Here is a 27,166-nt window from a genome sequence, read left to right as displayed (position 1 = left end):
TCTACTTTATTTTTATCTTTGCATTCAGGGAAATTATATTTTAAGGCTATGAATTTAAACACAACAAAATACATTTTCCAAACCCAAAATTGATTGCACCACCTTATCAAATGGTATATGAACAAGACATTTATTTTTACAGGGCATATGGATGTATATTTTTTTCTAATAAGAAAAATACTCTAATAATCTACAATGATATTAGCATTCCGTCAGCAATCAGTAGATAGACAAACACACTATAAAGGAACTTAATGTAAGTAGCAAAGAATATGTAATATAATACCACTAAAATTGTACTGCTAAACAATACTAGAAAAATTATTCATTCAACAAACATTACTTACTTTATGTGCCTCAGCCCGTCAGACCCAAATATTTGTGTAATATTTATATTACTATGTTTTCACCACTGTTGTGGAGTCATATCTAACAGCAATGAGAACATTACAACATACAATTTTAGTCGGCACAGCAGGATGTGAACATGTTTGATATGCAAGTATTTGTGCAATCGTAAACTTTATGTGTTTTGCGCCATTCTTTTTTAAAGTTCATAATAATGGCCAACAACTGAATACTTTATTAAGGCTATGGTGCCATTAAAAAGATTTCTTTTTATTGCTACAGGTGAGTATCACATAAGAGTGATAAAACATGGTAATCTTAAGTATTACCAACAAATTTGGATATATGGACAGGCAAAGGTACACAAAAACAAATATTGTTAGTATAGACTCAAAAGAGCAAAAAAAAAAAAACAAAAATAGTGCAATTTACAAATTACTAACTAATTAATATCTACATCATACAAGAAATTATTTTAATTCTGATTAATACTAAATGGCATAACTCATAGATTTAAAAATTTAGATCATTACTTATTACAATAATTTGGGGGAAAGAGTACCAAAAATATATTAAATTGAAAAGGTCTTGGATTAAACTTACGCATAAGTTTCCTGGAATCTTTTCCTCAACCTTTCATAACAACAGGCCTAAACAATCCTACTATGAATAATAACTTATACTACTATATTTTCTCACAAATAAACAAAAACTACTGTACACCCTTAAATATTACCCATGACAAAACTGAAACATTAATTATTTACACTACATCTCCTTTTGAGATAGCAAGTCTACTAAAACACAATAAATATAACTAATCCTTTGATAATGGATCTGATTTTACTGGTTTAGATCTGATAGTAGAACATAATGGATGGTGGTTGCCACATAGAAGAATGGCTTTGTTCATTAAGAGGAATAAATAGTTAATGGACATCTTTGACAAGGTATTTAAGATTAAGCAGCAACAGGATCAAATTTGTAATCTTACATTAGCAGTCTACTATATCTCTTAGATATATACAACCAGACTAGTAGTTAATATTTATGTTGTAGCATAAAAAAAGAGCCAAGTACATAGATATAGATTACACATTATTTACTACTGTGCAGGTAACTTAAAGTAATCCCTAATTATTCCTTCATCTTAACTGAACATCAACACAAAACCGTGAACAATGTTGAAGATAGGAGAGTGAATTTTTCAACCTCTGACCATGCTTTTGAAATCCATTACAGATAAGCCCAAAAATTGTTAATGTTGAAAATTGTATAAGTGATAGTAGTGAGCAGGAACAGCGTAAAAAATCTAAATAAGAGTATACTTGTGTTGTGCCTATGATGAAACTGGACTAGGATGCAAGTCTATGGCTACTGTGGTCCTAGTTAAGCTTGCTTATAAGGTGGTCCAAAAACAAAAGTTTACGGTAACTGATCTTCTGAAATAATTTCCTATAAATCTTAAGGTTTTTTTCTCTGTACAAAATTGTGAAAAACTAACTACACTGGTTCTATAGAGTGATCTAAAACAAGTATAAAGACATACTCTTGTATGGCGTGGTTTTGATTCATGACAGTGCACAGCCAAAGTGTTGTAACATAACAAGAAACCTTCATGAACAATTTAGTAAATGGGACTTTTTTTACCATCCACCATTAATAAATATCTTTTTCAAGAATTGTAAAAGGTATACCTGATGGACACTTTCTGCATCAGAATTGAGAATCAGAATCACTATAGAACTTTAGAAGGTTGTCAAGACATACCTGACCTTTCTGTAACCACAATTCTGGACATTATAGCATTGATGTTAATGTTTATATGTAAGAAGTATATTTGTTATAAGACTTAACAGCTACAAAGTTTTAGACATTCTGAAGTAAGATTTTGAAGATTTTGAGCTCAGTTCACCTTGGATTAGCTTAAAGACATGCAAATTAATTCAAGTTACTATAGCGTGTAGTAGTACTATACTATGTAAGAAAAGAAAACAGTCAAATATTGTGTAAATTAATTATGTTTCACATTTAATTAACATCAAATTTTGAGAGAACTTGTTATTTGTTCTTTGACCACCAAACGTAACATTTATGAACAAATGTTTATATTGTCTAACTAATCTGCAGAATTTTATATTTAACAATGAGAATGAATTCTAAACAGCACCAATTTTTTCCAAAAATATATATATGGAAGCTAAAGGGTGCATTGTAAATTTTAAACTACTCAAAATTCTGAAGCATAGTTATGGAAAAGTAATCTAAACAAATTCAGTTACTTCAGAATCAAGAGATACAGATTAAAATTGCAGGCAAAATTTTTTGAAAGAAAGCAATTTTTATGTTAATAACTACTGTTAAACAGACATAGAAGAAAATATTTATATTACAAGATGAATACGTGAGATAAGACAGTCTAAACTAACCTGTGAATCCAGGCACACATGAACAGTTGAAACCATCTCCGGACACTGAGCAAGTGCCTCCATTGTGACAAGGTGAGTTTAAACATGCATCAATCGGCTTACAAGCTGAAGGTAAACCTGGCCAACAATTGATAGAGTCAAGAGTCAAGTGTGTGAGGTATGCAGTTCACACACTTCTGTCCAACATGCGCTTTCTTGTAATTTCAGTGCTGTCAGTTGTAAGTAACATTTGTTTTAGTAACTGTGCAATTATTCAGATTTTACTAAATCTGGCCTATAGAATAGACCTATCTCTTTATTTATTGTCAAATTTTAAATATGCATAGATATGGCTGTACCCTCTCAATTTGTGCCTTGCAAACATGGATAGTGTTGTGTTAACCACAAAATTTAGGATAATTAACAAGTCACTTGAAAAACGAATCTGCAAAATCTAGTAAGTTTATGACAAAGAGAGAAGTTTAATACATTTTAAAACCTAACTGAACCATAGTTATTTTTGCTAACCAATATTTTATTAGAAAATTCACCCACATAATTCAATCATTACTGATCATACTTTTTAAAACAGACTGAGCAAAAAAATATATTCACGATTGTAAAATCACAAGTTACAAGAAAATAATTAATAATACATCACAAAATATTTTAATCTAACTAAATTAAAACCTTAATTATAAATTCATTTAATTTAAAATATTTAATAAATTATTAAATTGGAAACCCTGTTTTATAAATTTCAAAAAGATTAGTTTAACAAGTTTTTTAATTTTTGTATTGCGTTCAAAATGTTTAGAGTATTGTAGTTTAAGTAACTCAGCCAAGATATTTCCTCATATGTTACCTTATAAGGTTAAAGTTATGAAAAAATAAAGCGTCTCAAATCATTCTAATGCAAGAAGCACAAAACACTACATTAGATTAATTAGCAAATAAGAGTAAAGAAAAAAGGTTTCTAGTAAAACCATAAGAAGGAATATACTTTACTTCCAAGCCAACCATCAATGCAGAGTACAGTGAGATTACAAGAGAAAGAAGTAAGTGTACAAAATCTACAGTTTTGTAATTATCTAATAGTTTTCTTAAATTAACTTATCAAATCTAAAATATTAACTTCATAAAAAAGCTACAGATGCCATATAAGAAAACAGTGTGAGCACTATAGCAAGTGACAACACAGTTCTTGTATTATTTGTTTATATATAAAGTTAAATTTCAATTATTGGAAGTAATAGGGACTGAACATGTTTCGGACAACCAAAATTTACGATAATACGAGGTTAAGTTAATATGTAGTTTTGTTCAAATTATAAAATTACTCTTTCATTTTATACTACAAACAGAACAAGAATAATATTTTACAGAATATTTACAATCAACTGAATATAAACTTATTTGTTCTTAAAATATCAGAGGCAAGAGAAAATGACACTGAACTTGCCACTGTAAGACAAGCACTGAGCGAAAATGGAGAAACGGATTTTGCTGCTGATAGCAGGGTTGGTGAGTGTAGCACTGTCATTCCAGAGCAAGGAAAGGTTGGAAAGGGTGGTGTCATCACTGTGGGAGCCAGGTAGGGATGTAAGGATGGTGACTCATCTATTGACGGTACAGTTAAGAGTGGGTGTGCGGCTGGCTAGTGAAAGGAAAGTTTACATGGTATTGAGGAAGAGGGTTTGTAATTGCTCCTTTTTATGAACGTAGGCGGCGAAGTGGTTGAGGTGTTGTCCTCCATTGACAATTACTGCAATAAATATTTTTAGTGCTGTCACCTTAGAATTGCCCCTTGCCCAAATTATTTGTTCTTTTTTTTTGTAGCTTCTCAATTCGAAACTGTATTTACTACTTCTTAAATAGTTTCCAATAACCCGTGTTTCCGATAATTTAAGTTCTGATAATCAGGATTTTACTGTACACAGAAATTAGAAAATAATTAAATTGTAAAATGACATTGGTGATATCAGTAAAATAGCTCGCTACTCTTAATATACTCACTTACTAAATGTAACAGGTTTAATATAATCAAGACTACTGAAATAACTCACAACACAAATTGTTACTTTACACTGTACATCTGTAGCTGAAAAATATAAATGTAAATGAAAAAGTTTAAGTTCCCAAAACTGAAATGACTGGAAATGATTTATAGCACTGTTATTAACTACAAATGAAACAAAACCGAGGTTAGGTAAGAGCTGCATAACCTGGAGAGTGTACAGAATTGATACTGACTTTTAGCTGGCCAGTATTACAATATTATTACATTGTAATAGCAAAAGACGAAATTTTGGTACTTAAAATATAGTTAATCATTAACGTTACTGATGATAAAAGATATTTTAAATGAATATTTGAATAACAATGTTAGAAGTTGAGGGGTTACCTGTGTATCCAGGTTTACAGATACACTGTATGCCCGCAGCATGCTCAAAGCAGTCAGCGTTGGGCGGGCAGACACCGGGCTGGCAACCGTTGCCGTTGACCTCACAATAAACACCACTATAGCCTGGCGGGCAGTTACACTTGAACCCGTGAGGTTGGTCCTCACATGTGGCTCCATTCTGACATAACCAGTTGTTACAGGACTGCACCTTCTGAAACAATCTCTATCTATAACTGTGTCTTAACACGTGGCTCCATTCTGACATAACCAGTTGTTACAGGACTGCACCTTCTGAAACAATCTCTATCTATAACTGAGTCTTAACACGTGGCTCCATTCTGACATAACCAGTTGTTACAGGACTGCACCTTCTGAAACAATCTCTATAACTGAGTCTTAACACGTGGCTCCATTCTGACATAACCAGTTGTTACAGGACTGCACCTTCTGAAACAATCTCTATCTATAACTGAGTCTTAACATGTGGCTCCATTATGACATAACCAGTTGTTACAGGACTGCATCTTCTGAAACAATCTCTACCTATAACTGAGTCGTAACACACTTTCTCAGATTTGTCGTGATTTATATTTATGTTTCAGTTGGGTTGAGTCATATAATGAAAAGATCAAACATTTCAGTCACCAAGACAATTTAAAATACATAATTATCGTCATAGTCATCTTTATTGCAAAATAAATTCATGCTTGAACAGATACATTGCCAAAACTTAAAACTGTACTACTTTAATATAAGACATATTATTTTATTACAAGTTAATAACTTACAAAAATAACCTCAACATTATTTAAAATACTTTTTGACTAGAACAATATAGAAATAACATTTGCCAGGACTGCCCAAAACCCCATGGCTGCAGAGAATATATATCATTGATCTTGAAGAAAAGTGTAGATAGTCTTTAAAATTAATTATAGTAAATATTAAAACAAGTATATAGATATATCATTTGAAATAACTCATTTCTGGGTACTAAAAATTCTTAATAAAAACTAAATGTTGATATATTTCTGATAGTGCAAAGTTGCTGGTAGGTATTGGGGGAATTATTACAGTTAAGATTCGTTGAGCATTAATTTGAATTGTGTTTGTTGAATAATTTATATGTACTGGATGAAAATAATTTTTAGTGTTGATAAAACATTACTGTCTTAAAGGAAAATCACCTCAAGTAACTAGTGAAAAGCTTGTTAACATATTGGTGAATCTGCTCCTCTGACTAGAAGTTTACAAATAAGTGGTTTCAAAATGTTAGAAGTTTCCATTATGCATAATTTGCATGTTTTTGAACTTTAAAATATTTTTTGGTAAATAGTTAAATGTTGTGTTTTTACAAAAAATTAAATATTTACATTCTAACATTTTTAGATATTTTCTGTACCCTTACTATATTTTGAGACCTTTTCTATGTTGTAGAGCATAAAATTTCTGAAAACAAAAAAATATTGTTTTGTTTTCATAGATTTATATGTAAACATGTCTGTTGCAAATCCTAAGTGTTTTTTCAAGAAGTAAATTTATAATAATCAAAACACATTGTCTAGTAATAATTGTCTGAGTTCACCTGACTTATTTACTAGGTCGCTTATAGTGTTGAATAAATAAAAAATAATTAAATAAACAGTATTTGTAATCTAGGTGTAGGCCTAGGTATAACAATTTTTATATCACAATTTAAGCCTACAGACCTGTGAATGTCACTAAATTATTTTCCAATAAATGAGTGACAAATAAAAACTTTGTTCACCATATAGTTTATACATACAAGTTTAAAATTCACAAATAAAAGTATAGAATACACAATGAGTAATGCTAGTACATCACTATAGCGGACATAGTTCTCTCAATATTATAAAATTTGTTCACAAAATAAATACTTATAATTTACTTATTCCTCGAAGTTATCTATACCACTTGGTGGCAAATAGGAAAAGTTTTATGTCGTTTGATACTAACACAACTCTAATAATATTTCAAGAAACAACAAAATACTAGCGACTAGTGAAACTAATTGTCTAAGATTAAAGAAATGTTGCAAACAATGATTGCGTTGAAGGTCTTTCTTCACAAGATATAGCTATGAACAGATGTTTGAAGCAGACGAGCTTGTTGAGAAAGAAAATCTGAATGCAGTGATGTAGCCAAACTTATTCCTAAACAAAATTCCCCTCGACTTTAGTCCCCCTGACTTTTGTATAGGGAAAAAGTCCCATTTTTTCGCGTTCTCTCGAAGTGCGCAACTAGACATGGCAAACAAACATTTGTATTGCAACTTTATAATTTCGTTGCATACTTATTATGCATATTATTATTTAATAAAATAAACATAAAATTAATATTCGAAAGATGCCGATAAGTTGTTCACCATTCGAGAATAATTTTTTAGCGAACTAGGTTGAATGAGATTTACATTGTGATAATTTGATTATGATAATTTACATTTAAGACCTATAAAAGAAATAACATAACACGAGACTTGAATATACTACTCTATTTGTAAAAATACAATTACTACTGCATTATAACATTAAAACATATACAGCTGGAAACAAGTACAAATTAACTGAAAGAGTACAAATTGTTTTAAAAACTTACAATTTCACAATTCTGACCAGTGAATCCATTTGGGCATTCACAAGAATAGCTGCCGTATGTGTCAAAACATGTACCACTGTTCAAACAAGGCTTTTCTTCACATTCATTTATGTTGTCCTCACAATGTCTTCCTTTGTACCTAAGAAACATAGAAAACTCTACACTTTAGTTTCTAGAAAATACAAAATAATTTATCTATTTAAAAAATATGGAAATCTTTTCAATGATAGTTTTATTTTTTTAATATCTGATTTTATGTAATTTAATAGAAATTCTGTTGCAATCAATACTTTAACATGAACCCCACCAGAAAATTGTCCACTCAAAAACTGCCATCAGTTCCAAAGTCATTGTACCTTTTTCTATTAATAGTCTTGTATTATATTTTAAACTAATTTAATTGTAAACGTGTTAGAAAAGTAGTACAAGTTATTTTGAAATCTTATTACAGCAACTGTAAATTGTTACACTTTAAATTTATAAATAGAATTCATAAACCAAAATGTTTTAACTTGATGTCACACCAAAAATCTATCTTTATTATGAATTCCGTGGAAGGAGAGTTTGTATTTGTATTGATTGAGATTTGTATTTATATATTTTAGTGTTCCCAACACTATATACGTTATATACAACGAACTGATCCTACATTGCTCTTACAGTAAATTTGTAAACAAACTAAAAATTTATAAAGATACAGTAAATACTATGCAGACATTAAGCTTTAATAATTATAGAAATAATGCAAGTCCTTTTAGGATTTTTTGGAATGGAATGTTATCAGCAGCGTACATGTAAGTGAAGAAAGGGATGAAAGCAGAAAAGGAAACGGATGATAGGAAGGGTAGATGGCGTGGTAAAGACTCCATCTAATTATTTATGAACTCCCCCATACACGGGGTGAGTAGACATATGCATCTTGACAGTATGGGGAAACGACTACCATGTGTGTTCAGAGGCAACTTGGTATTATATGTGCAGTACTATGTGGTACAGTACTGGACATCTAATTGCTCCTTCTTTGGAGTAGGTACTATGGTTGGTTCATCGGAACATGGATAAAATGAACATGAATTCTGGGCTGGGATTTCAAAAATGTAGAGTTCACCAGGCTGTTGAGGTGGTTTACATAAACTCTGTTCTCAAAAACATTAGTGCACACAATTTTACAAACATGCAGTGGACCACTGCTGACTGTAGCATGAAAAAGGCTAGTAAGTGCATCTATGAACAACCATCACTCACTTGAAGAACAAATAGACGGATTAGTCCCTTCTATTGAATAGTGATATAACAACACTAATAGAAAACAAAGTAAATACGAACCCAGTGCTGGCACAATTGCAAGTGTAGTTGTCAATATCATCAATGCATGTCCCTCCATTCTGACAAGGATCAGATAAACATTCATCAATGTTTATTTCACAGTCGTTGCCAGAAAACCCTATAACAAAACATAAGAAATTATTGTTGGTTATGGAATAACTTGATGAAGATTTTAATTTTAAATCAATTGGGAGTATTGATGGCCAAGCGTTCCAAAATGTCGAACTTTTATATTTGATCTAGAGATAGTGCTGGTTCAATTCCTGTCTGTGACTGTAGCACCTGTTATCAGTACCATTGACCTTGTACTGTATGATTTGTCCCCAGTTTGATAAGATCCTTGCAAAGGCCAGTGGCCCACCAGTGGCCAGTGCCAGAGGGTGGTGCAAATAAGAATAAAAAGGGGATTGCCCTCTCCTTAAAAAAAACTTACTTAATTTCTTCAGCATTCTAATATCGATATTAAGTAGTCAACATATAAATATAAAGCAACAACAATAATTAAACGAGACACAATTTCAATGAGTATAAACCAGTATCGTAATGTTTAAAATTATGTTTTTAATGAGTATTGCACTTCAAACTAGTAATGTGACATAATGATCAATGTTACAGATCTGTCCATGAAAAATGCCACCTGTGAATTCTTCTGCTGTAGACATGACATAGCAGTTCTGCTTGCTCATTCAAATTAGTTTATGTTTCATCTGTTCTAATGCGGAATAGTGTACAAAAGTGAATTAACTCAAATGGACATGTTTATACAACCAAATCCAACCTTTAGCTGACAAGACAACAAGGACCACTGTCGTGAATGTCTCCAGTACACAGTGAATTCAGTACTAGCAAAACTTGTTGTTGGTTATTGTTATATACTAAGAAGACTAATGAATATTTATCATAAACAAGTTTGGAACATCCTAATGGATTAACAAGTCAACAAATTATTCACAATAAGTTATTTAAATCAGAATAGCATATTCAGAATTGAAAATTGCATTAATATATTCTGTTGGGTAAATAAAATATTGATAAATAACTTAATGTAAAGACAAATTATATTTTCATTCCTTTGTTATATTCAATCATCACCACAATTTTTTTATCTTTTGAGAGAGAAAGAAAACAAAAATAATCGTATATTTTATTAAAAAATACTAAAAATTTAAAACCATACTACTTATAGTATTTAACACACTGAATTTGGTGGACGAACACTCATACTATCCCCACTGTCCTAAAGTCGGTGCATGAATTGTGTCGCAGTGAAGGTGTTAAATAAAGCATTAAAAAAGTGTTATTTAAATTTAAAAAAAGTGTACCGTTAATTATTTAAAATCCGGTTTTAAATTTATATTTTTTTCTTAAAGGATAGAATATAATTAATGTCATATCCAATTATTACTCACATTCTAAAACTAAAAAGTAAACAATTCAATTCTGCAAAACAATTATTAAAAGTAGCCAATGCTTACAAGACTTAATGCTATAATGCAATTCACCTTTCAATTATTACTCACATCTTCCTCTAGAGTATTGCTACTGTTATGACTAAAGACAGTTAAAACACCATACTGAGGTGTCCTGAAAAGATACCAAGAGGATAATGTGGATTAGCCAATTTAAATGAGAAATGGAAAAATGTCATCATAAAAAAACCTACACATTTTTTACAAATTGGACAATATTGTAGCATTTATAAAATATATTTATTTAATGGTTCATTTCACATAAATTTAAATCGTTTGACATGCAATATAAAAGTGTTTTTTTGCTCAATCGTAAAAAAGTGAGTCTAAAAATTTTAATTTTAAATGATAATATTGCTTTTGTGAAAGTTAAATACAAACCTTTGAGACAGACACACTTGTAGCTGCCAACAGGACTGACAATACAGGTGCTGTTGTTCTGACAGGGGTTGTTCTCACAGACCCTCCCACTCACCTGGGCCTCACAGTGCTTGCCTACAATATGTCAACATCAGAGTCCATCAGTACACAGGTGAGTATAGTAAGTAAACATGATGTTATAATGGGTGATTGAAAAGTATGTTGCACTCCCATTAAACTTTTTTGTTATTTTAGATATGTGAAATCAGTCTGTGGCGCTCTTACTGGCTACAAAGGACTACAATAGTTTTCAAATGTTTGACCTCATGGGAAAGGGAGGTGGGGGCTGACTAAAAATTTTCAAATAGCACTTATAATTTTGTAACATATAATTTTAAAGGTCTTGGTATTCAATAAAAAATACATTTAAAGAATTGAAATAGGGCCAATCTACATGAAATGGCAGCCACAAATATAACTGAGCTTTTTACAATGGTAAACTGTAAAGTACCGATAACTAAATGTCCATTTTGAGGTACAATGCAATCATTGCTCAATAGAATTTTAAAAATAGTATACATATGTTTTTCCCAATACAAGCTCAGAATACACAATACATCAAAAATTTGCTCAAAAAACTACTAATACTTGAGAAAAGATGACTGCCAGTTTCTGGTTTCAAAATTAATATCACAAAAAAGAAACAGGTAACATATGATCTTACCTATGAAGCCAGGAGGGCAATGACATTTGTAGTTGCCAACATTATCTTCTTCGCAGTGGGCGTTGTTCTGACAAGGCATCGACAGGCAAGGAGGACCTGTCACCCAACACACCAGATCATCATCACACTACTAACACTTATCATAACTCACAATTATAAATAACAATATCCCTTCCGGCTTAATCAGAATAAAGGTAGATTTTTAATGAGGTCGTTATCTCGAAATGTCAAACTGAAGATGCAGTATTAGTTAACCCTTCATCGGGCGCTAAACGGAGTTTTCCTCCGTGTATGTTTTATTATTAAAAATAGTACTACTTTTCTGATGTCGGCAGTCGTTTCCCGCAGTGTACTGCACGAGCATCTTTCGGGGAAACGAAACAATACCCTCCCGCTTTTATTTATCAAAATGTGTCAGTATGAGGTCTACTTCCGTGCGTGACTGGACGATTCCTCCGTGAGCGCCCGATGGTGTGTTTGTAGTGCTTGGACGAAATCTCCGTGAGCGCCTTATTGTGTTTAGTTTTTATGTTGTAATAATCCGTGTGCGCCTAAATGTGTGACCTGTGATGGTTTCTTTTTAAATTATACCATATATTTTATTTGAATTTTTTGAATTGGAGAATGAAGACGAGAGACTTGTCAGTACAGTACCAGTGTGCTAGGGAACATTTTAGTAATGATTATGGAGTGAACATTGCCGTTATAAGAACCAGAAGGAAAATGTTTTGAAATTTTGTGCAGTGTGTAAAAAATTTTTTAGTAAAGAATAAATTTTTATTTCAGAGCAATAATTGACATTACAATTGTATAATATCTCAAGAATTGAAGTAAGTTGTTTTGTAAGAAGTTAAAAACTAAGTTAATTTCCATACATATTTAAAGTAGGTTAAACATTTTTACAATTAATTGCATTATTCCTTAAAATTAATCATGTTGTTATTATACAATAACATTTTTTAAGATTTTGAATTTCTTATTTCGAAAATTCATTACATAAGAGTGTAATTTTTTATTATATTTCTAAAAATGAATATATTACATTGTAATTAAATCAGTATGAATATTTAAACAAATAAAAACAGTTTAAACGACTATGATATCCATTATTCGCCAACCTGGAGGAAACCTCCGTGAGCGCCTGATGGTGTTTCTAATTTTAAGCGCCCGATGGAGGGTTAAGATGTTTGATTCACACACCACTGATGGGACATTAACCCTCAATTTTGGTATATTAATATAGTGTTACATTTAGAGTCCATAATCTTGATACTTTACACAGATTGTACATTGTATTGTACACAAATATTACAATACAAAAATTGTTATAACCATATAAATTCTTTTGTAAAAACAAGGACTTGATTTAGTTAAAATTAATTTGAAATTCTCTTTGTCAACATTCTCTTATAACATTTCAATTGTAAACTTCTATAAATTTTAATGGCCACCAACTCGAATCCTAAAATGGATAACACCAAAATTCATAGAGCTTCAATTTGGTTCATACTATGGACAGTCTCCTCACAGCATAATAATGTGATTGAAATTCACACAACAGTGTACTTCCTATGAACAAGAATATTAATTTCTTTAGTGTTATATAGCTCCATTTATCATTTAAACTGTGATTGATTCTAACTTATTATTTTTCTGGGAATTCGCTCAGGTGTCTGAAAGTAGAGATTCAAAACATGTTTGGAGCGACTATAGCAATCAGCATCTCTCTTACCATACCTACAATACTGCAGTTGTCTCTTGGTCCATACATGTGAAACTCTACTGAAAACGATACAAGTATACCCTCTGTATGTGTGTAAAAATATTACACACAAAACTGAAACTTTGTACTAGTAATGATTTAAGTTGTTGGTACTTGTTGGTATTATCTGGAGGCCACTATTTTTTAGAAGATTCTTTCTTTCCAAGGACCTAAAAAGAAAAACATTCCTCCAGAGCTCAGGTTACGTGAGCGCTTGCAAAGGTTATCTTTAACTTTGGTACTAATATATTTACGATAACCTAATCTAAACCTACTTATGTAGCCAAATTATAAATAGTAGATAGGGACAGAATGGACCTCCTTATCGCCAAACTCGTTTCCTGAGGATGTCATCTTATGTCAAAAGAAAGATTTGTGTATAATTTATAATATTAGTTTTCAGGATTTATGTAAACCATTATTTATAGAAAATGGTATACTTACTATTCCTTTTATTTTTATTTAAAATGCTTAATGTATGTTAAAGAGAACTAAAGATGTGTTTAATATAAAAAGATCTGACAAACAATGAGGCAAAACAGAATCCTCTCAAAACTGTGTGAGTATAGAGAGCTTAATTTAAATTCTAGCTGCTCATGACATTCAGTGTGAGAGTTGCTGTTGATGAAAATCTATATTAACAATGTTAATGTGGCTTATTCCACTTGAGATCAAGATCAACAGTATTTTTTTTTAGTTTGTGTTACACATACACAAAATTACAAATTCCACTTTAAGTATTCTGTTATTAGCACTAATGTAACACATATAAAGTCTGCTTAATATATAATGTTCTGGTACAAATGCTGAAAAGGTTTTTTAAAAATCGATAAATCAATAGAAATAACAAACACTGAAACTGAACAAATTAATAACATGCAGCTACAACAAATTACACATGCTTCCCTGAACCATGCTTCAGATATAAAAGCACAAAGAGATTACAGAAAACACTAAAAGCACTAGAAGAAGTTTTATTTGTTTATAAAAAAACGATAACACATTGTTAATTTTTGTTGAGTATTTCAAGTAGGTTAATATGTTACAACCACAGTCAATTAATTTTTATTGAAAATTAAGTGCTTGATATAAGTTTCAGTGCATTGTACCTGACATTATCACTACCCTGCAATAGCAAAGCGTATTATTTTGTATGTCCATTTCTGGTTGGTAATAATTAAAGTAATTAGAGTAGTAAGTGATATTACATTACTGCCTTATCCAAGATTTTATATATCATACTATATTTCTGGAGAGAAGTAGAATAGATTGATCTTTTTCTTTTTCTCCACTATTGTGTATAATTGGAAACCCAAACAAAACCTTAAAAAATGTATTTAAATATAAGTTTTCTCATCCTGTAAGTTAGAAGGATGTTTCCGTGTTCTATAAATTTCACCTTGCCTTGACAACAACGCGTAGGATGCGATTAATTATCTTGTTAAACTTTAACTTAGAAAACAATTTTCCAATTTTATAGCAGGATCATTAAGTGTAATGTCAAATTTAATGACACTAACACAATGGAAAAGTTGTACGAATATATTAATAATAACACATAAAAGCACAATATTCAGTTCTTTATTCAATATTATCAAATGAAAAAATTAATATTATAATTATGGGGCTAATTTTAAGTAGTTTTTTTTTATAATTATGTACATTAAAAGCGTGAAAATTCATTTATATTATTAAACTTTGTAAAACAAAATTGTACAAAAGATTTTATTAGTTTCAGACACTCAGATATTCTGAGTAGTCTAATACAATCCAATAGCCATACCTTTGACTATTTCATCAATTTATTTCAGTAAAGAATTCCCATTTCGATTAAAGATTTCATATTGAAATGAGTTTTTATGGTATTAACACTGTGTTGTATTATGGAGATCTGATAAGAATCATGAGTGTAGGCCATCTAATATCTAGAATTTCTGACTCTCAGAAATTTTGATTCTATTACTTTTGTAGAACGAAACATAACAAAAACTGGTAAATTAGGATTTCATACTTTCATCAAATTTTCAAATGCTTTGATAACAAAAATTAAAATTGATAAATTAAAAAGTCCTGTAATAAAATTAGGAACAATATTTTTTTTATTATGTTACCTTCCGTATCAGGTATTTAATAATAAAATATCAATAACTTAACTTCCTGTCCAACCCTTCCACAGATACCCCTCCAATCCTTCAATGATCTACTTATTAATCTTGATGAAGAATATTTGTATAAATATTAAATACAAGTGTAAAATAATAACCAGATAGAATTTTTAGAAATGTAGGAGATTTCAGTTAAAGAATGTTTCACAATGTTTACAATTAGATCTATTGGAAAAAATTTTGTTAACCGTACATGGCTTTTTTGGTTGTAGACTTGTAACTTTGTAATAATGCTGAATTATTGGCTATTTGAGCGTGTTTTATTTACTAGCACCAATAAAACTGCAAAACGAACAAAAGTTTAATAAAGAACCCAGTGCTCTGTTTATATTTGATATATTATACTGCACAGACAATCTCTTGTATAAGAAAATCTAAGTGAGGCATATATAATTTACAGACTTTGTAAGACCATGATCTTCACGTTACCATGTAGGTCTTGTTCACCTTCATCATACCTTTGCACTGAAAGTAGGAAGAGTAACTATTTGTTACTGCAATGAGCATGTTAAAAAATCAAGCTCAGTAAAAAAATTCAAGCCTAAAATAAAGCGCACATATCATATTTCAATCTGCAATATAGTATAATTTGCAATGACCAAGCAGTGGTTAGAGATGAAAGTAAGCCAGTGTTTTATTTTTCAACAGTGACAGGGCAACAAAAAGAATTTATAAATCTGTACAGCTTAATAATTAATTTCAGATTTAGTTCTTTTAATATTAAAATCATAATGTTATAAATACTTTCAATCATTTTAGTTCTAAAACAATGAGTGAATAAGAATATAATTTAAACAAAATGTGTGGCTCATTTTTTAGTCTAAAATTATTGGTAAAAGGAAATATTGATAAAACAAGAATAAGTACTGTATATTCTTATTTAGACATATTGAGCATAAGCAAATGTGATTGATTAGAAAACCCGTCTGCCTTAAAATAGCCAAAAATAGTGAAATTAAATCTCAACTTTTTGCATGATTATCTTAGTTCTGCACACACAAAATTCATAGTCTTTGGTTACTGCAGTTCCAATGGAAAAGTAGTTTTGAGTCCCACAGAAAGTGAATTAAAATACATAATTATAAAATACTCAATTAAAATGTTGAGCTTTGTTTAATATAGGATATTTCAAATTATGAATAGTAACACTACATTCTCCAACTATTTCATTGTTTGAGTTGTACATAATGTTAACTAAATTAAATTTTAGAGTGTAAGTCATAAAATAAATAAATAAATAAATATATATATATATATATATAAACAGAAATAAATATATCACCAAATAAAATTTCTGGGGGGAGGAGGACTTCAGATAATGTAGCAATGACAAATTCAAATTAATGATTTCATTTTGAAAAAGCCAAAATGGGGCAACAAAAATATGAAATACTAGATTTAAAATATATATCTGTGTTGCCAATAAAATAAAAATAATCAACTAACACAAAGTGACAAACTAATTTTAAAGTCTAAAATGTTTCTAAAATGAATAAAAAATATGTAGTAAAATAATCTGTTTTGAAGGAAGGTTACTGCCTTTTGATCAGAAAACTAATCATGTATTCCTATACTTAAAACTCAAAGAAACATAATTTCTTTGACAAAAACCCAATATTCTTAATCTTTTTGAAAGTAAAATGTTCGAAATACGAAAGAGTATATATATATATATACTGTTATTTTATATATAAAATAACAGTACTATATATACGTACCTAGAATACAAATTTATGAGTAACTGTGTGAGAAATAACTAATCTCAACATGGCAAAAAAGATGTTTGAATTAAAAATCAACTTTGAAAATTACAAAAATGTTTTCAAGTTACACATTAATATGTAGAAGGGAAATTCAATATTTTAATTTCTTAAAAATGAATTGCCCTAAGGGCACCAATGAAGATAAGTGTCCCTTTGTATACTTTAACAAGAAAATAGTTCACTCATTCGGAAAGATTTAAAAATAATCACAAGAGACCTCAGCAGTTACACTGACAACATTATTGAGAAAATAACTTGATAATATTAAATAAAATACAAATATACTCAGACTTGAATCTCTAGTATAGGTTAACTCCCGAAAGAAAGATGATGAAGGAATGGTCAGCCACAAAGCCAAATGAATGTGAGGGGTCTCACCATCGTCGACCTCACAGTTGCGGCCACTAAATCTGCTATTGCACTGGCAGTAGTAATTGTCGGGCCGTGTAATGCACACACCATGCGTCATGCAGGGTTGATTGTGGCAGCGGTCCTCGGGGCTACCTGTGAACATGCAGCCACCCCCTCCCCTCTCAGTCAAACCCACAATCACACAACTCAACAGTTGGTTTCGTTTCATCTACTTTAAATATCAAGAAATGCTTTTTTATGTCACTTTAATTAGTCTCATAAAATTTAAGGATATCTGTTTAAATGTCAAAGGGAAAGTTTGTATTAGCTAATAAAAGAGTAAAAACTATACACTTATTAGAATAGAACTTATATTTTTATGAAAAGTATAAATTGTTCGGAGAGTAAACTAGTATTATTCTATTTGAAATTTTAAAATAATCATAAAATGGTTTATATATTTTTGTTTATATAATTATATATTTTTTTTGTTTTATATTTTTTTTGTTATAAAATTATATATTTTTGTTTATAATTATATAAACCATAGTTTATATATGGTTTATATATTTTAACTTCTTGGCATTTTTTATTTAAAATTGGTACTTTGATTGTTATATTATTTTATAAATAAATATTTAACCAACTTTTGAATAATACTTTACATAGAAGGAGTGGAGAGAAATTAATAAAGATGAACAAAGAAAGTTTTATAGAAAAAATAGAAGGAAGTGAACTAAAAATATACCATAATTCTTCTAGTAATAATTGAGGCTTTATAGTATTTATTCCATTTGACTTTAAATAATTATAAATTATATATTAAAATGAGCAATTAAAAAGTTTTTTGCTTATCTTACGGTTGTTCAATGTGAGCACCTTTACTCACATGACACACATTCGGTTTATGTCAAGTTCTTTTTCATACCATGATCAGTGTTTTTTGGAGAAATAGTCGCAACTGTTTAAATCTTGTTTCTTTAGCCAGGTAAGTTAGCTGGTAGCGAACATACATTCCTTTATGGCAAAACTGGCATGACGTCAGATTGGGTTAACATGGAGGTGATGTGAAACATAATCAATGCCACTGGCCCCTAGCAGCTATCCAATGATTGTGTTTAACATTATTCAACCAATGCTGTACTTTGTTAAACAAATAAGACAGCGCACCATCTTGCTGCCAAACATGTTTATTGTTAATCTCCTTACAATCAAGGAATATATTTATAGAACACTAAGAGAAGAAACACCAGATACACTTCACCAAAAAAGGCCCATTGATTTTCCACCATAAAGGCATAAAATCCTTCAATTTTTGAAAGTCTTATATTGTACCACCAACTCATCAGGATTCCTGACTTTCTGATGTGCAGATTATCAATGTTTACATTTCCAATTAGGTGAAATGTTTATTCATGAATGAATCTTAATGAAGAAAATCTTCATCATCGTACACCAACATTTCATTTGCAAATTTGATACATAAACCAGAATCTATAGGGTGTAAACATCTCCTTAACATTCTTCACTCTTAATAAAACAATACCTTCCAGAAATTTATTTCATGATGAGGTTCCGTGGTGAAATAGACTTTTTGACTATAACACCAACATTTTTATTTTGTTGTGCTTTTGTACAGCTCTAATAAAAAAATAATTAGAAATAGTAGTGGTATTATTTAAAACACCACAATTCTAAGTAACAGAAGTCAGTGGTATTGCTAACTCATAACTAGCTTCTGTATTTATTCTGCATGTATCGGGACTATGCATGAACACATTTCTTTTCACTTATTTTTTGAGCTTATATTTGTTCAACACATTCTTACGTCAATCTTGATCATCCCTTTAAAAAGAAATCCGGTGTTTCTAAACTGATATACCAGCCATAGATATTATAATTTATTACTTGACAGATTACAATGGAACTAAATACAGGATGCTTGATTTATAACTATAAGTCAAATGGTATAAAAACTAAAAAACCTTATAACCCTAATAACCATTCTGAAACATCTAGTAATTTCAAATTTCAAAAATGATATCCATACAATGAAAATGGAAGTACAAACAAAAAATAAACATATACATGCACACAAACAAATAGAACAAGTACTAAAATTTACATTTAAAGACTAAAGAACTACATTTTGACCACATTTGAACAATGATTATATAAACATCTGAAAATTGAGTATTGTGTATCAATTCCAGTAAACGTTTAGACGCAGACAAAAATCTATTTAGTGAGTTTCAACGTATTTTAGAACAAAACATTAATGTTTTACAGACAACAGATATAAGAAAACAGAAATGCGACTTAAAAGTTACAAATAAAACATGCAACGACACAAAAGTGAGTTACAGTGAGTACTAAGTAAGAATCTTCTGTGCAGGTGCAACAGAAATTTCTGAGCTTCTACTTGTGAACAGACTTAAAATGAAACATTGCACTAATACATTTAGAAAACATGTTAAGGGTGCAAATCACAAATGCAATTAATATTGTGCAATGTTATTAAGTCTACATCTAAAATGCAATGTTGCAAATTAATTATGCAACCATAATGACGACTAAAAGAGTTCTTTCCCTAATTTCTACTAACAATGTGATATGGTATCTCTGAATGTATCTGGTAGTTTCTCAATCAAACTACTGCAGACTGAAAAGACACTTTGCACACAGGTAGCTGAATTATTCATATTTATCATAAAAGTCAATAAATTGATTATCATAAAAATGTCAATATGTATTCATTGTAAATTAACCTAACATTTAAATTTGAGCACTGAAAGAAAACTATATTCCTTCTTCTTTGATAACAGTGATATGATTTAGTAATAGTGAATTAATAACAGTATAAAATATAGAGAGGGATAAGCTTATACTTGCTATTTCTAGTCAAGTGTAATACTGTGAATGTAAACACTATTTTCCTTCATGGCTTTCATTTTGTTTTTGGTAATAATTTTTGAAAATTATTATGAACAAAACAAATTTTTGAATTCACACTAAGACTTAATGAAATCCAATTGAAAGGTAACTCACAGAGAGTGAGAGGGCACTTTCCGAACTCAACGTTGTGGATGAAGACTCGGGGGCTGCGCTCACTGAGTACAACATTGGGCCCCTCCTTGATACAGCCGATGAAGCCACTCCCCACCAGAAGGTAACCATCGTCATCTGGTGCCAGGTGCTGCGATTTTAGCAGATTCGTGTTCAGTGTAGAGTTGGCTATTACCTGTAACCCTCCTAATGTTTAATCTTGTACTTTCACCTTTTCATTAAACATATCTTATCTATAAAGATTATTTATAAATTAATTGAGGTGTACAAAATGTTTTTAGAGTGTACAAACAATTAGTAGACAATTTAAACCCTTCCCATACACTGTACTTTATTTATATAATAACACCTTCCCCTTATTATAATTATTTATTAGTATCCCCTATTTTGCTACTGGTAAGAAAACGTAAAATCATGAAAGAAAGTGTTACAGAAAAGTAAATATTACAGATCTATAAGTAATGTATTGTGTTTTGAGAACTTGGGAATTCATACATTTTCCCACATATACTGAGATAATTAAAAAGAATGATAAGTAAGATTGGTTAGTTGGCATATAAAAGCAATGAATTTAAACTCAACATAGTAAGAGCAAAATAAAACGAAACTAAAAATATATTATATACACAACAAGGGAACTTTTGGGTGTTTGCTATGTGAAAACCACGTACTGAGATGAATATCAACTAAATGTAGCTATTAAAGTACACTATTGTATATTCACTTGTCTAAAATATTACCACTTGATGGTGACCAGCCGACAGCGTTATGTTCTCAATCTTATGGAGGATACTGGCGTAGTGCCACTGGTTGTTATTAAACACATCCTTGAGCCTGGCTTCGAAGGTGTGTCCGCTGCCTAGGTTCACCCGGACAGCCAGCCCCTCCTTCCCAACCACCTCCAAGCTCCAGGAGTACAAGCGGTTACTCTGGACGAAGAGCTGACCGCCCTGACACGTCCGAAAGCTGAGACCCATGTGCAGCCCAGGGTACAGGGTCAGTGGCCGAGACACCTTCACCCACCCTGTGGTGTTGAAAAACGCCTCACCCAGCTCCTCGGCGTGAAGCAACGGTAGTGAGCATATTATCAGAGAACGCACTGCAACATGAACAGTTGATTGTAATATAAATACCTTTTACACTACATTTATAAATATAATGCTACTTACAGAAATATACTACTATGTAACAAAATAATTCTCCACAAGAATTTATAAAATCTATACTTTTACCATAGAACCAAATGCTAATATAGAAACAAATATATTTCAAAACTGATTTTCATATAAAATGTTAGATTATTTCAATTAAATTACTGTGGTGTTTGCATTTCCAACACTAATGTTGTGTTTGTTTGTTTATCAATTTCACAAACAGCTTACGCTCTTAATTGGCAAATCTTACCCTATCAAAAGACTTCCCTACTTAAGGTCAGATTTGCCTGTCACAGTAGCTGCCAAATTTGCTGATGGATACCTCACTGTAAAACAATAAAACTCTAATATAAGTCCAAATCATCTAGATTCATACACTTCACGATGACAAGATAGATGGGTTACAAAGTCAATCCACAAGAGTTAGAAAGTGATCAAGGATGAGATCAGATGTTGGTTAAATACAGATTACCATCAAGTTAACCAACATTTTAATTAACCATCAAGTTAATTAAATCATTTCTCAGTATTGCAATGGAATATGCTTTGAAGAATCGAGGGTATAGGGTGAAATTAAACAAAATGAAGATTACATAAGTGGCACAGCAATTTCACAGAACTAAAATTCAATTTCACCCTGAATAACTCCATGTTTTACGTTCTTATGTACATTTCAAACCTCGAAATCCGACTCTAGTTTCTCTGTCAGAACGTGATCCAGTTAACATTGTGTGATGGTCACAAGTAGGGCAACCTCTCGCCTCCTGGCACACAATGACTGGCAACACTTACCAATTAGCAGCAGATCACACTGTCTGCCCCACATATTACGCTTGGTCAGTTCCTCTGTTGTATTGCACCTTACAATACTACAGACAATCGCTTGGCAAAATACACACGTTTTATTTTAACAGCGTTTACTTATTATATGCCAACTTTACACAGCTAAATCAAAATTAGTATTAATTATTCAAAGTGAAATTTTCAGGGATTGCATAAAAAACAAATTTATCTCATAATAAAAATATTGCCACAATAAAAATAATTGTCCCATTTCATGTAAATGTTCAGTTTAGCTCCAGTTCACCTTCCGTGCAATGTCTGAAATCTGAAGCTGTCACAGACTTGACTCCTGGATTCTGGAGGCATGTAAGTCTGAAGAGCTTCATAATAAGTCGGTAATGGGGAAGCTCAAAACAAACTTTGTGCTTCGTTTCAATATCAGAGACACCTATAGACTACAAAATCAAGCGTAATCTAGTTGAAGAGGTGTTCTCAGTTGGTAAATAATTAAGTGCACTACAATGTTTCAGACACGATCCAAGAGCACAGTGAAGCAACCTAGTTTTCTACACATAATGCAGCCATGATGGGAAGGGTTGATTCAATATGAATGTGGAGTTTAGCTCCAGTTCACCTTCCGATTAGTGCAGCATCTGAAATCTGACACTTTCACAATATATTGTGACCCTGGAATCTGGAGTTATGTACGTCTGAAGAGGTCCCAAAATAAGCCTGTGATGAATAAGCTTAAAAACGAACTCTGCATCGTTTCGACATCAAGGACACCAAGACTAAAAAATCAAGTGTAATCTAGGTGAATTGTCACATCAGGTGCACAGTTGATTGTACTGTGATATCTTAGACACGATCTCAAAGCTGAGAAAACAAGTTTTCTACACATAACAGCAATGGGTGGGAAGTGTTGATTCAATGTGAATGTTGACTTTAGTTCCAGTTTTAGTGCTCTTAGTGTAGCGTTTGATGCTATCATTGACTTAACTCCTGGCCAGTTTATTATTTAGTCTCTTCAGAGGAACATGACTCCAGATTTTATGAGGGTACTCCCTTGGGCTATTTTACCAAGTACTCTTAACCAAATGTCACTTAACGACACTTGACACATTTGGAAGGTGGTCATGCCAAGATCTGTTTCAGGTTATAAATTCACAGCTCATAACTGCTACCATAAATAAAAAACCCAGACACATTTAATGTATCTGATTTTATATGTAATATGTAAAAAAAACATATATTTAAAACACTGGTTTTCTAAAACTTATGCATCTTAATCTCTTGCCTCTTTCTTATCATTTTGCATCTTTCTAAATACTACTCTGTGGCTTGATTTCTCCAACTGTGATGGTGTCAGTTCAACTGTCAATGTATTTTTTTATTCTTTCATTCAATTTTCCATCACTCTGAATATTAAAAAATCATATTGCACAGATCCCAAAACGTCTGAAATCTAAGAACTCAATATGTTTCATAAGTATATTTACAAAATCAGTGACAATGAAGATTAAAGTAACCAAACTTGAAATTAAAGACAATGCTTGCTCTTATAGATCTATCATGATGCTGTTAAAAGCTATAGTTTGGATTTTTGTGATAAATGTGAGAATATCCATAGTACATGGAATCTTAATGTCAAATTAATGTAATGATTTGCTCATCTGGGATGATTTATGTTTCCTAATAAGAAGGTCTCTTAAAATTCTGGGTCACGATTATTTTAAGTTTCAGTGATTACATCTGAACCAAATCCTTCAATAATACATACAAGAAGAGGAGAGTAACATTTGAATCTAGTGCTGAACAGGTTCCCTTATGTCAGGTGAACAAACAGGAGTGATTGATGCAGTATACCACCATTACATGACATGATGCTCTGCCCTTTGAACACATTTGGTGACTTGTGGTTTTATGACGGTGGCAAAGCATTATTTATTCTCTATACTAATGGACACACCGTAGGGGGCTAATAAGGAGGTTATGTCCGAGTGTGATAGGTGAAGTTCTTCTGTCAAATTGTGGATTCCGATGTTCCGAAAGTGGCTCAATGTTAAGATTATCAGTCATTAAGTCTTGTCATGTATGAACTTTATTAGGGAATGGATGAACATCAGATGAGCCACAGGGACTGTATGGGGAGTCAACTTCTTGGGTACCACGGCTCATCCTATCATTTCCACTCATATTCTTACTCCCGTGATAGAAGATGTGGCCATAACCTCTTCCGTGTGAATGGCCGGGACAGATCGGTGAAGTAGGTCACACGACACATGCACACTGTGTGGGAGAGATGAGCGAGCAGCGGGTGACACCGAGACACGGACACGTCTCGCTCCACAGAAGCCGTTGTAACGGCCCGGTCCTGCCCGCCCTCGCCAAACCGTACTGTACGACAGTCCCGTGGGACGATAGCTGAAGAGAGCAATCGAACTGTCCGCCCGCCCGCCACACGCGGATACGGCGATAGGAGGAACCATTCAATCCCTTCGTTAAAGTCTCCGCCTCGACTCCGTCACGTTACCGCACACATTACGTGATAGATTACACACGTGACGTAACACACAACCGCCGTCTACGGATCACTGATAGTCCGATATACCAGCAAGTCGCAGACCGTGGACTGTGTGTCGGATTGATGTGATCCTATCGCATACATTTGCTCGTTTAGTTCCAGTAGCGCGTGCTTCCTGCCCTCCGCGCCTGGCCGCACAGCCGCGCAGCTTGGCCGCTATAGGCCGCAACTGTCTTCGGCTCGTGCGGTCCTCATACTGACTCTGGCGAATACTTTATTACCACGTGCTTCTGAAAATTGTGTATATCAAGATTGTAAAATATCCTTGAACTGTGAACGATAAACAGTTTGTAACCAGCGGTTGAGTGCAAAATATTAGATTAACTTTGTACATAGCTTATATACGACTTAATATGTAATGTGATATCTCTCTCACAAATATTTAATTGTATTTTTTGTCATGTTTGATTCTTGAGTTTCTAGAACTCATCTTCAGAACACCACTGACTAAACAAACAGAAATCAAACCAATACATTATATGATGAAAATAATTACTAACAAAAAAATGCCAAAATCTTTCCAATTAGCGGTTGTGTGGTGAAATATTTGTAAATATTGACAAAGAAACAACATTTACAGTCCAGTCCAAATGGCCAAATGAGGCATCTAGAAGTAAAATTAATGATCTAAAGTAAAAAACTAACTATGAGACGTTGTTTGGGCCACCTGGTAATATCATACACCGAAAAGTCCTTAAAAATGGGGGTGGCGGAAGAGGTGGTTCAAACGTCCCTTTTTTAGCTTTTCACCTATATTCCCATAGGGGTTGGTCGTACGGAAAATGTACACGTCATATAAAATTAAAGGTGATATAATTAACTACATCTTTTGTTCTTATAGTGTTTTTAGATCTGTTACATTTAGATCATACATATACATATTGCTTTAAAATAAAAGGAACTTCCGTCATTTAGAGCCAAATTCGAACCTTAGTACCAATTTGATAACTAACGAGACGGGCTAAACATTGATGATTCTCTTTTCCCTAGTTTAAATTAAGAAGTGGTACCTAACATAATCGCTCGTTCTAGTAAACATCTTTAAAACTCTCTCTAATTTCCGATTGAATTTATATAAAATTATACAAAAAAACATTCAATTAAATTCATAGTGGAGTAAATTTAATCCTCTACAACTCCTCTTTTGACGAATTTTGTATGGAATGGAGACCTAAGATACTAGATACAGAAGTTTAGCAACAAATGGTTGCCATAAGGGGATTTTCGAAAATTACCAATTAACGAAAGCGTCTATTCAATAACGGTAACAGATCTAAAACACTGTAACAACAAAAGATGTAGTTAATTGTATCACCTTTAATTTTATATGACGTGTACATTTTCCGTGCGACCAACCCCTATGGAAATATAGGTGAAAAGCTAAAAAAGGGACCTTTGAACCACCTCTTCCGCCACCCCCATTTTTAAGGACTTTTAGTTTAATAAATAAATAAAGAAATATATATATATATATTTTAAGGACTTTTAGTTTAATATAAATAAATAATATATATATATATATATATATATATATATATTTTAAGGACTTTTAGTTTAATAAATAAATAAAGAAATATATATATATATATATAAACTAGTTTCAATGTAAAAGGAGAAATACACAATACTAAGCCAATCTAGTTTTAAAACTGTTCTAAATAGTTGATTATAATTAATACTGTATCTTAACTTTGGGAAAATTTTAGTTTCTTAAGTCGTATAAAGGAGAGAAACGCTACTTGTATTAAAAACAGTCACACATTGAAAGGATACTATGATTTCGGACATTTGCCATCGTTATATGTTACAAAATGTATAACATAACGTTTCGAGGATAGAAATCTATCCATTTCAACAAGGGGGAAGATAGTAAAGAAGATAAT

The 27,166-nt window shown here is 31.7% G+C and overlaps 1 protein-coding gene across 4 annotated transcripts in view; it reads right to left on the bottom strand.

The window, feature by feature from the left end:
- Positions 1 to 27,166, bottom strand: part of LOC124360318 (protein crumbs-like) — an 83,632-nt gene that overhangs the window by 4,991 nt on the left and 51,475 nt on the right. The window contains exons 2-10 of one of the 4 annotated variants that reach the window (XM_046813826.1): positions 21,503 to 21,861; positions 20,745 to 20,937; positions 17,724 to 17,849; positions 11,656 to 11,751; positions 10,953 to 11,066; positions 9,103 to 9,220; positions 7,777 to 7,915; positions 5,161 to 5,371; positions 2,778 to 2,894 (exon numbers count right to left, since the gene is read on the bottom strand). In XM_046813826.1, the coding sequence (XP_046669782.1) occupies positions 2,778 to 2,894; positions 5,161 to 5,371; positions 7,777 to 7,915; positions 9,103 to 9,220; positions 10,953 to 11,066; positions 11,656 to 11,751; positions 17,724 to 17,849; positions 20,745 to 20,937; positions 21,503 to 21,861 (1,473 nt within the window). The remainder of the gene's footprint in view (positions 1 to 2,777; positions 2,895 to 5,160; positions 5,372 to 7,776; positions 7,916 to 9,102; positions 9,221 to 10,952; positions 11,067 to 11,655; positions 11,752 to 17,723; positions 17,850 to 20,744; positions 20,938 to 21,502; positions 21,862 to 27,166) is intronic. The other 3 variants (XM_046813827.1, XM_046813828.1, XM_046813829.1) reach the window with 3 other exon arrangements.

Source organism: Homalodisca vitripennis, chromosome 4, assembly GCF_021130785.1.
Source record: "Homalodisca vitripennis isolate AUS2020 chromosome 4, UT_GWSS_2.1, whole genome shotgun sequence".
In the NCBI taxonomy this organism is placed as follows: domain Eukaryota; kingdom Metazoa; phylum Arthropoda; class Insecta; order Hemiptera; family Cicadellidae; genus Homalodisca; species Homalodisca vitripennis.
Note: the sequence above shows the minus strand (reverse complement) of the source record. Positions and strands in the feature narration are given on the sequence as shown.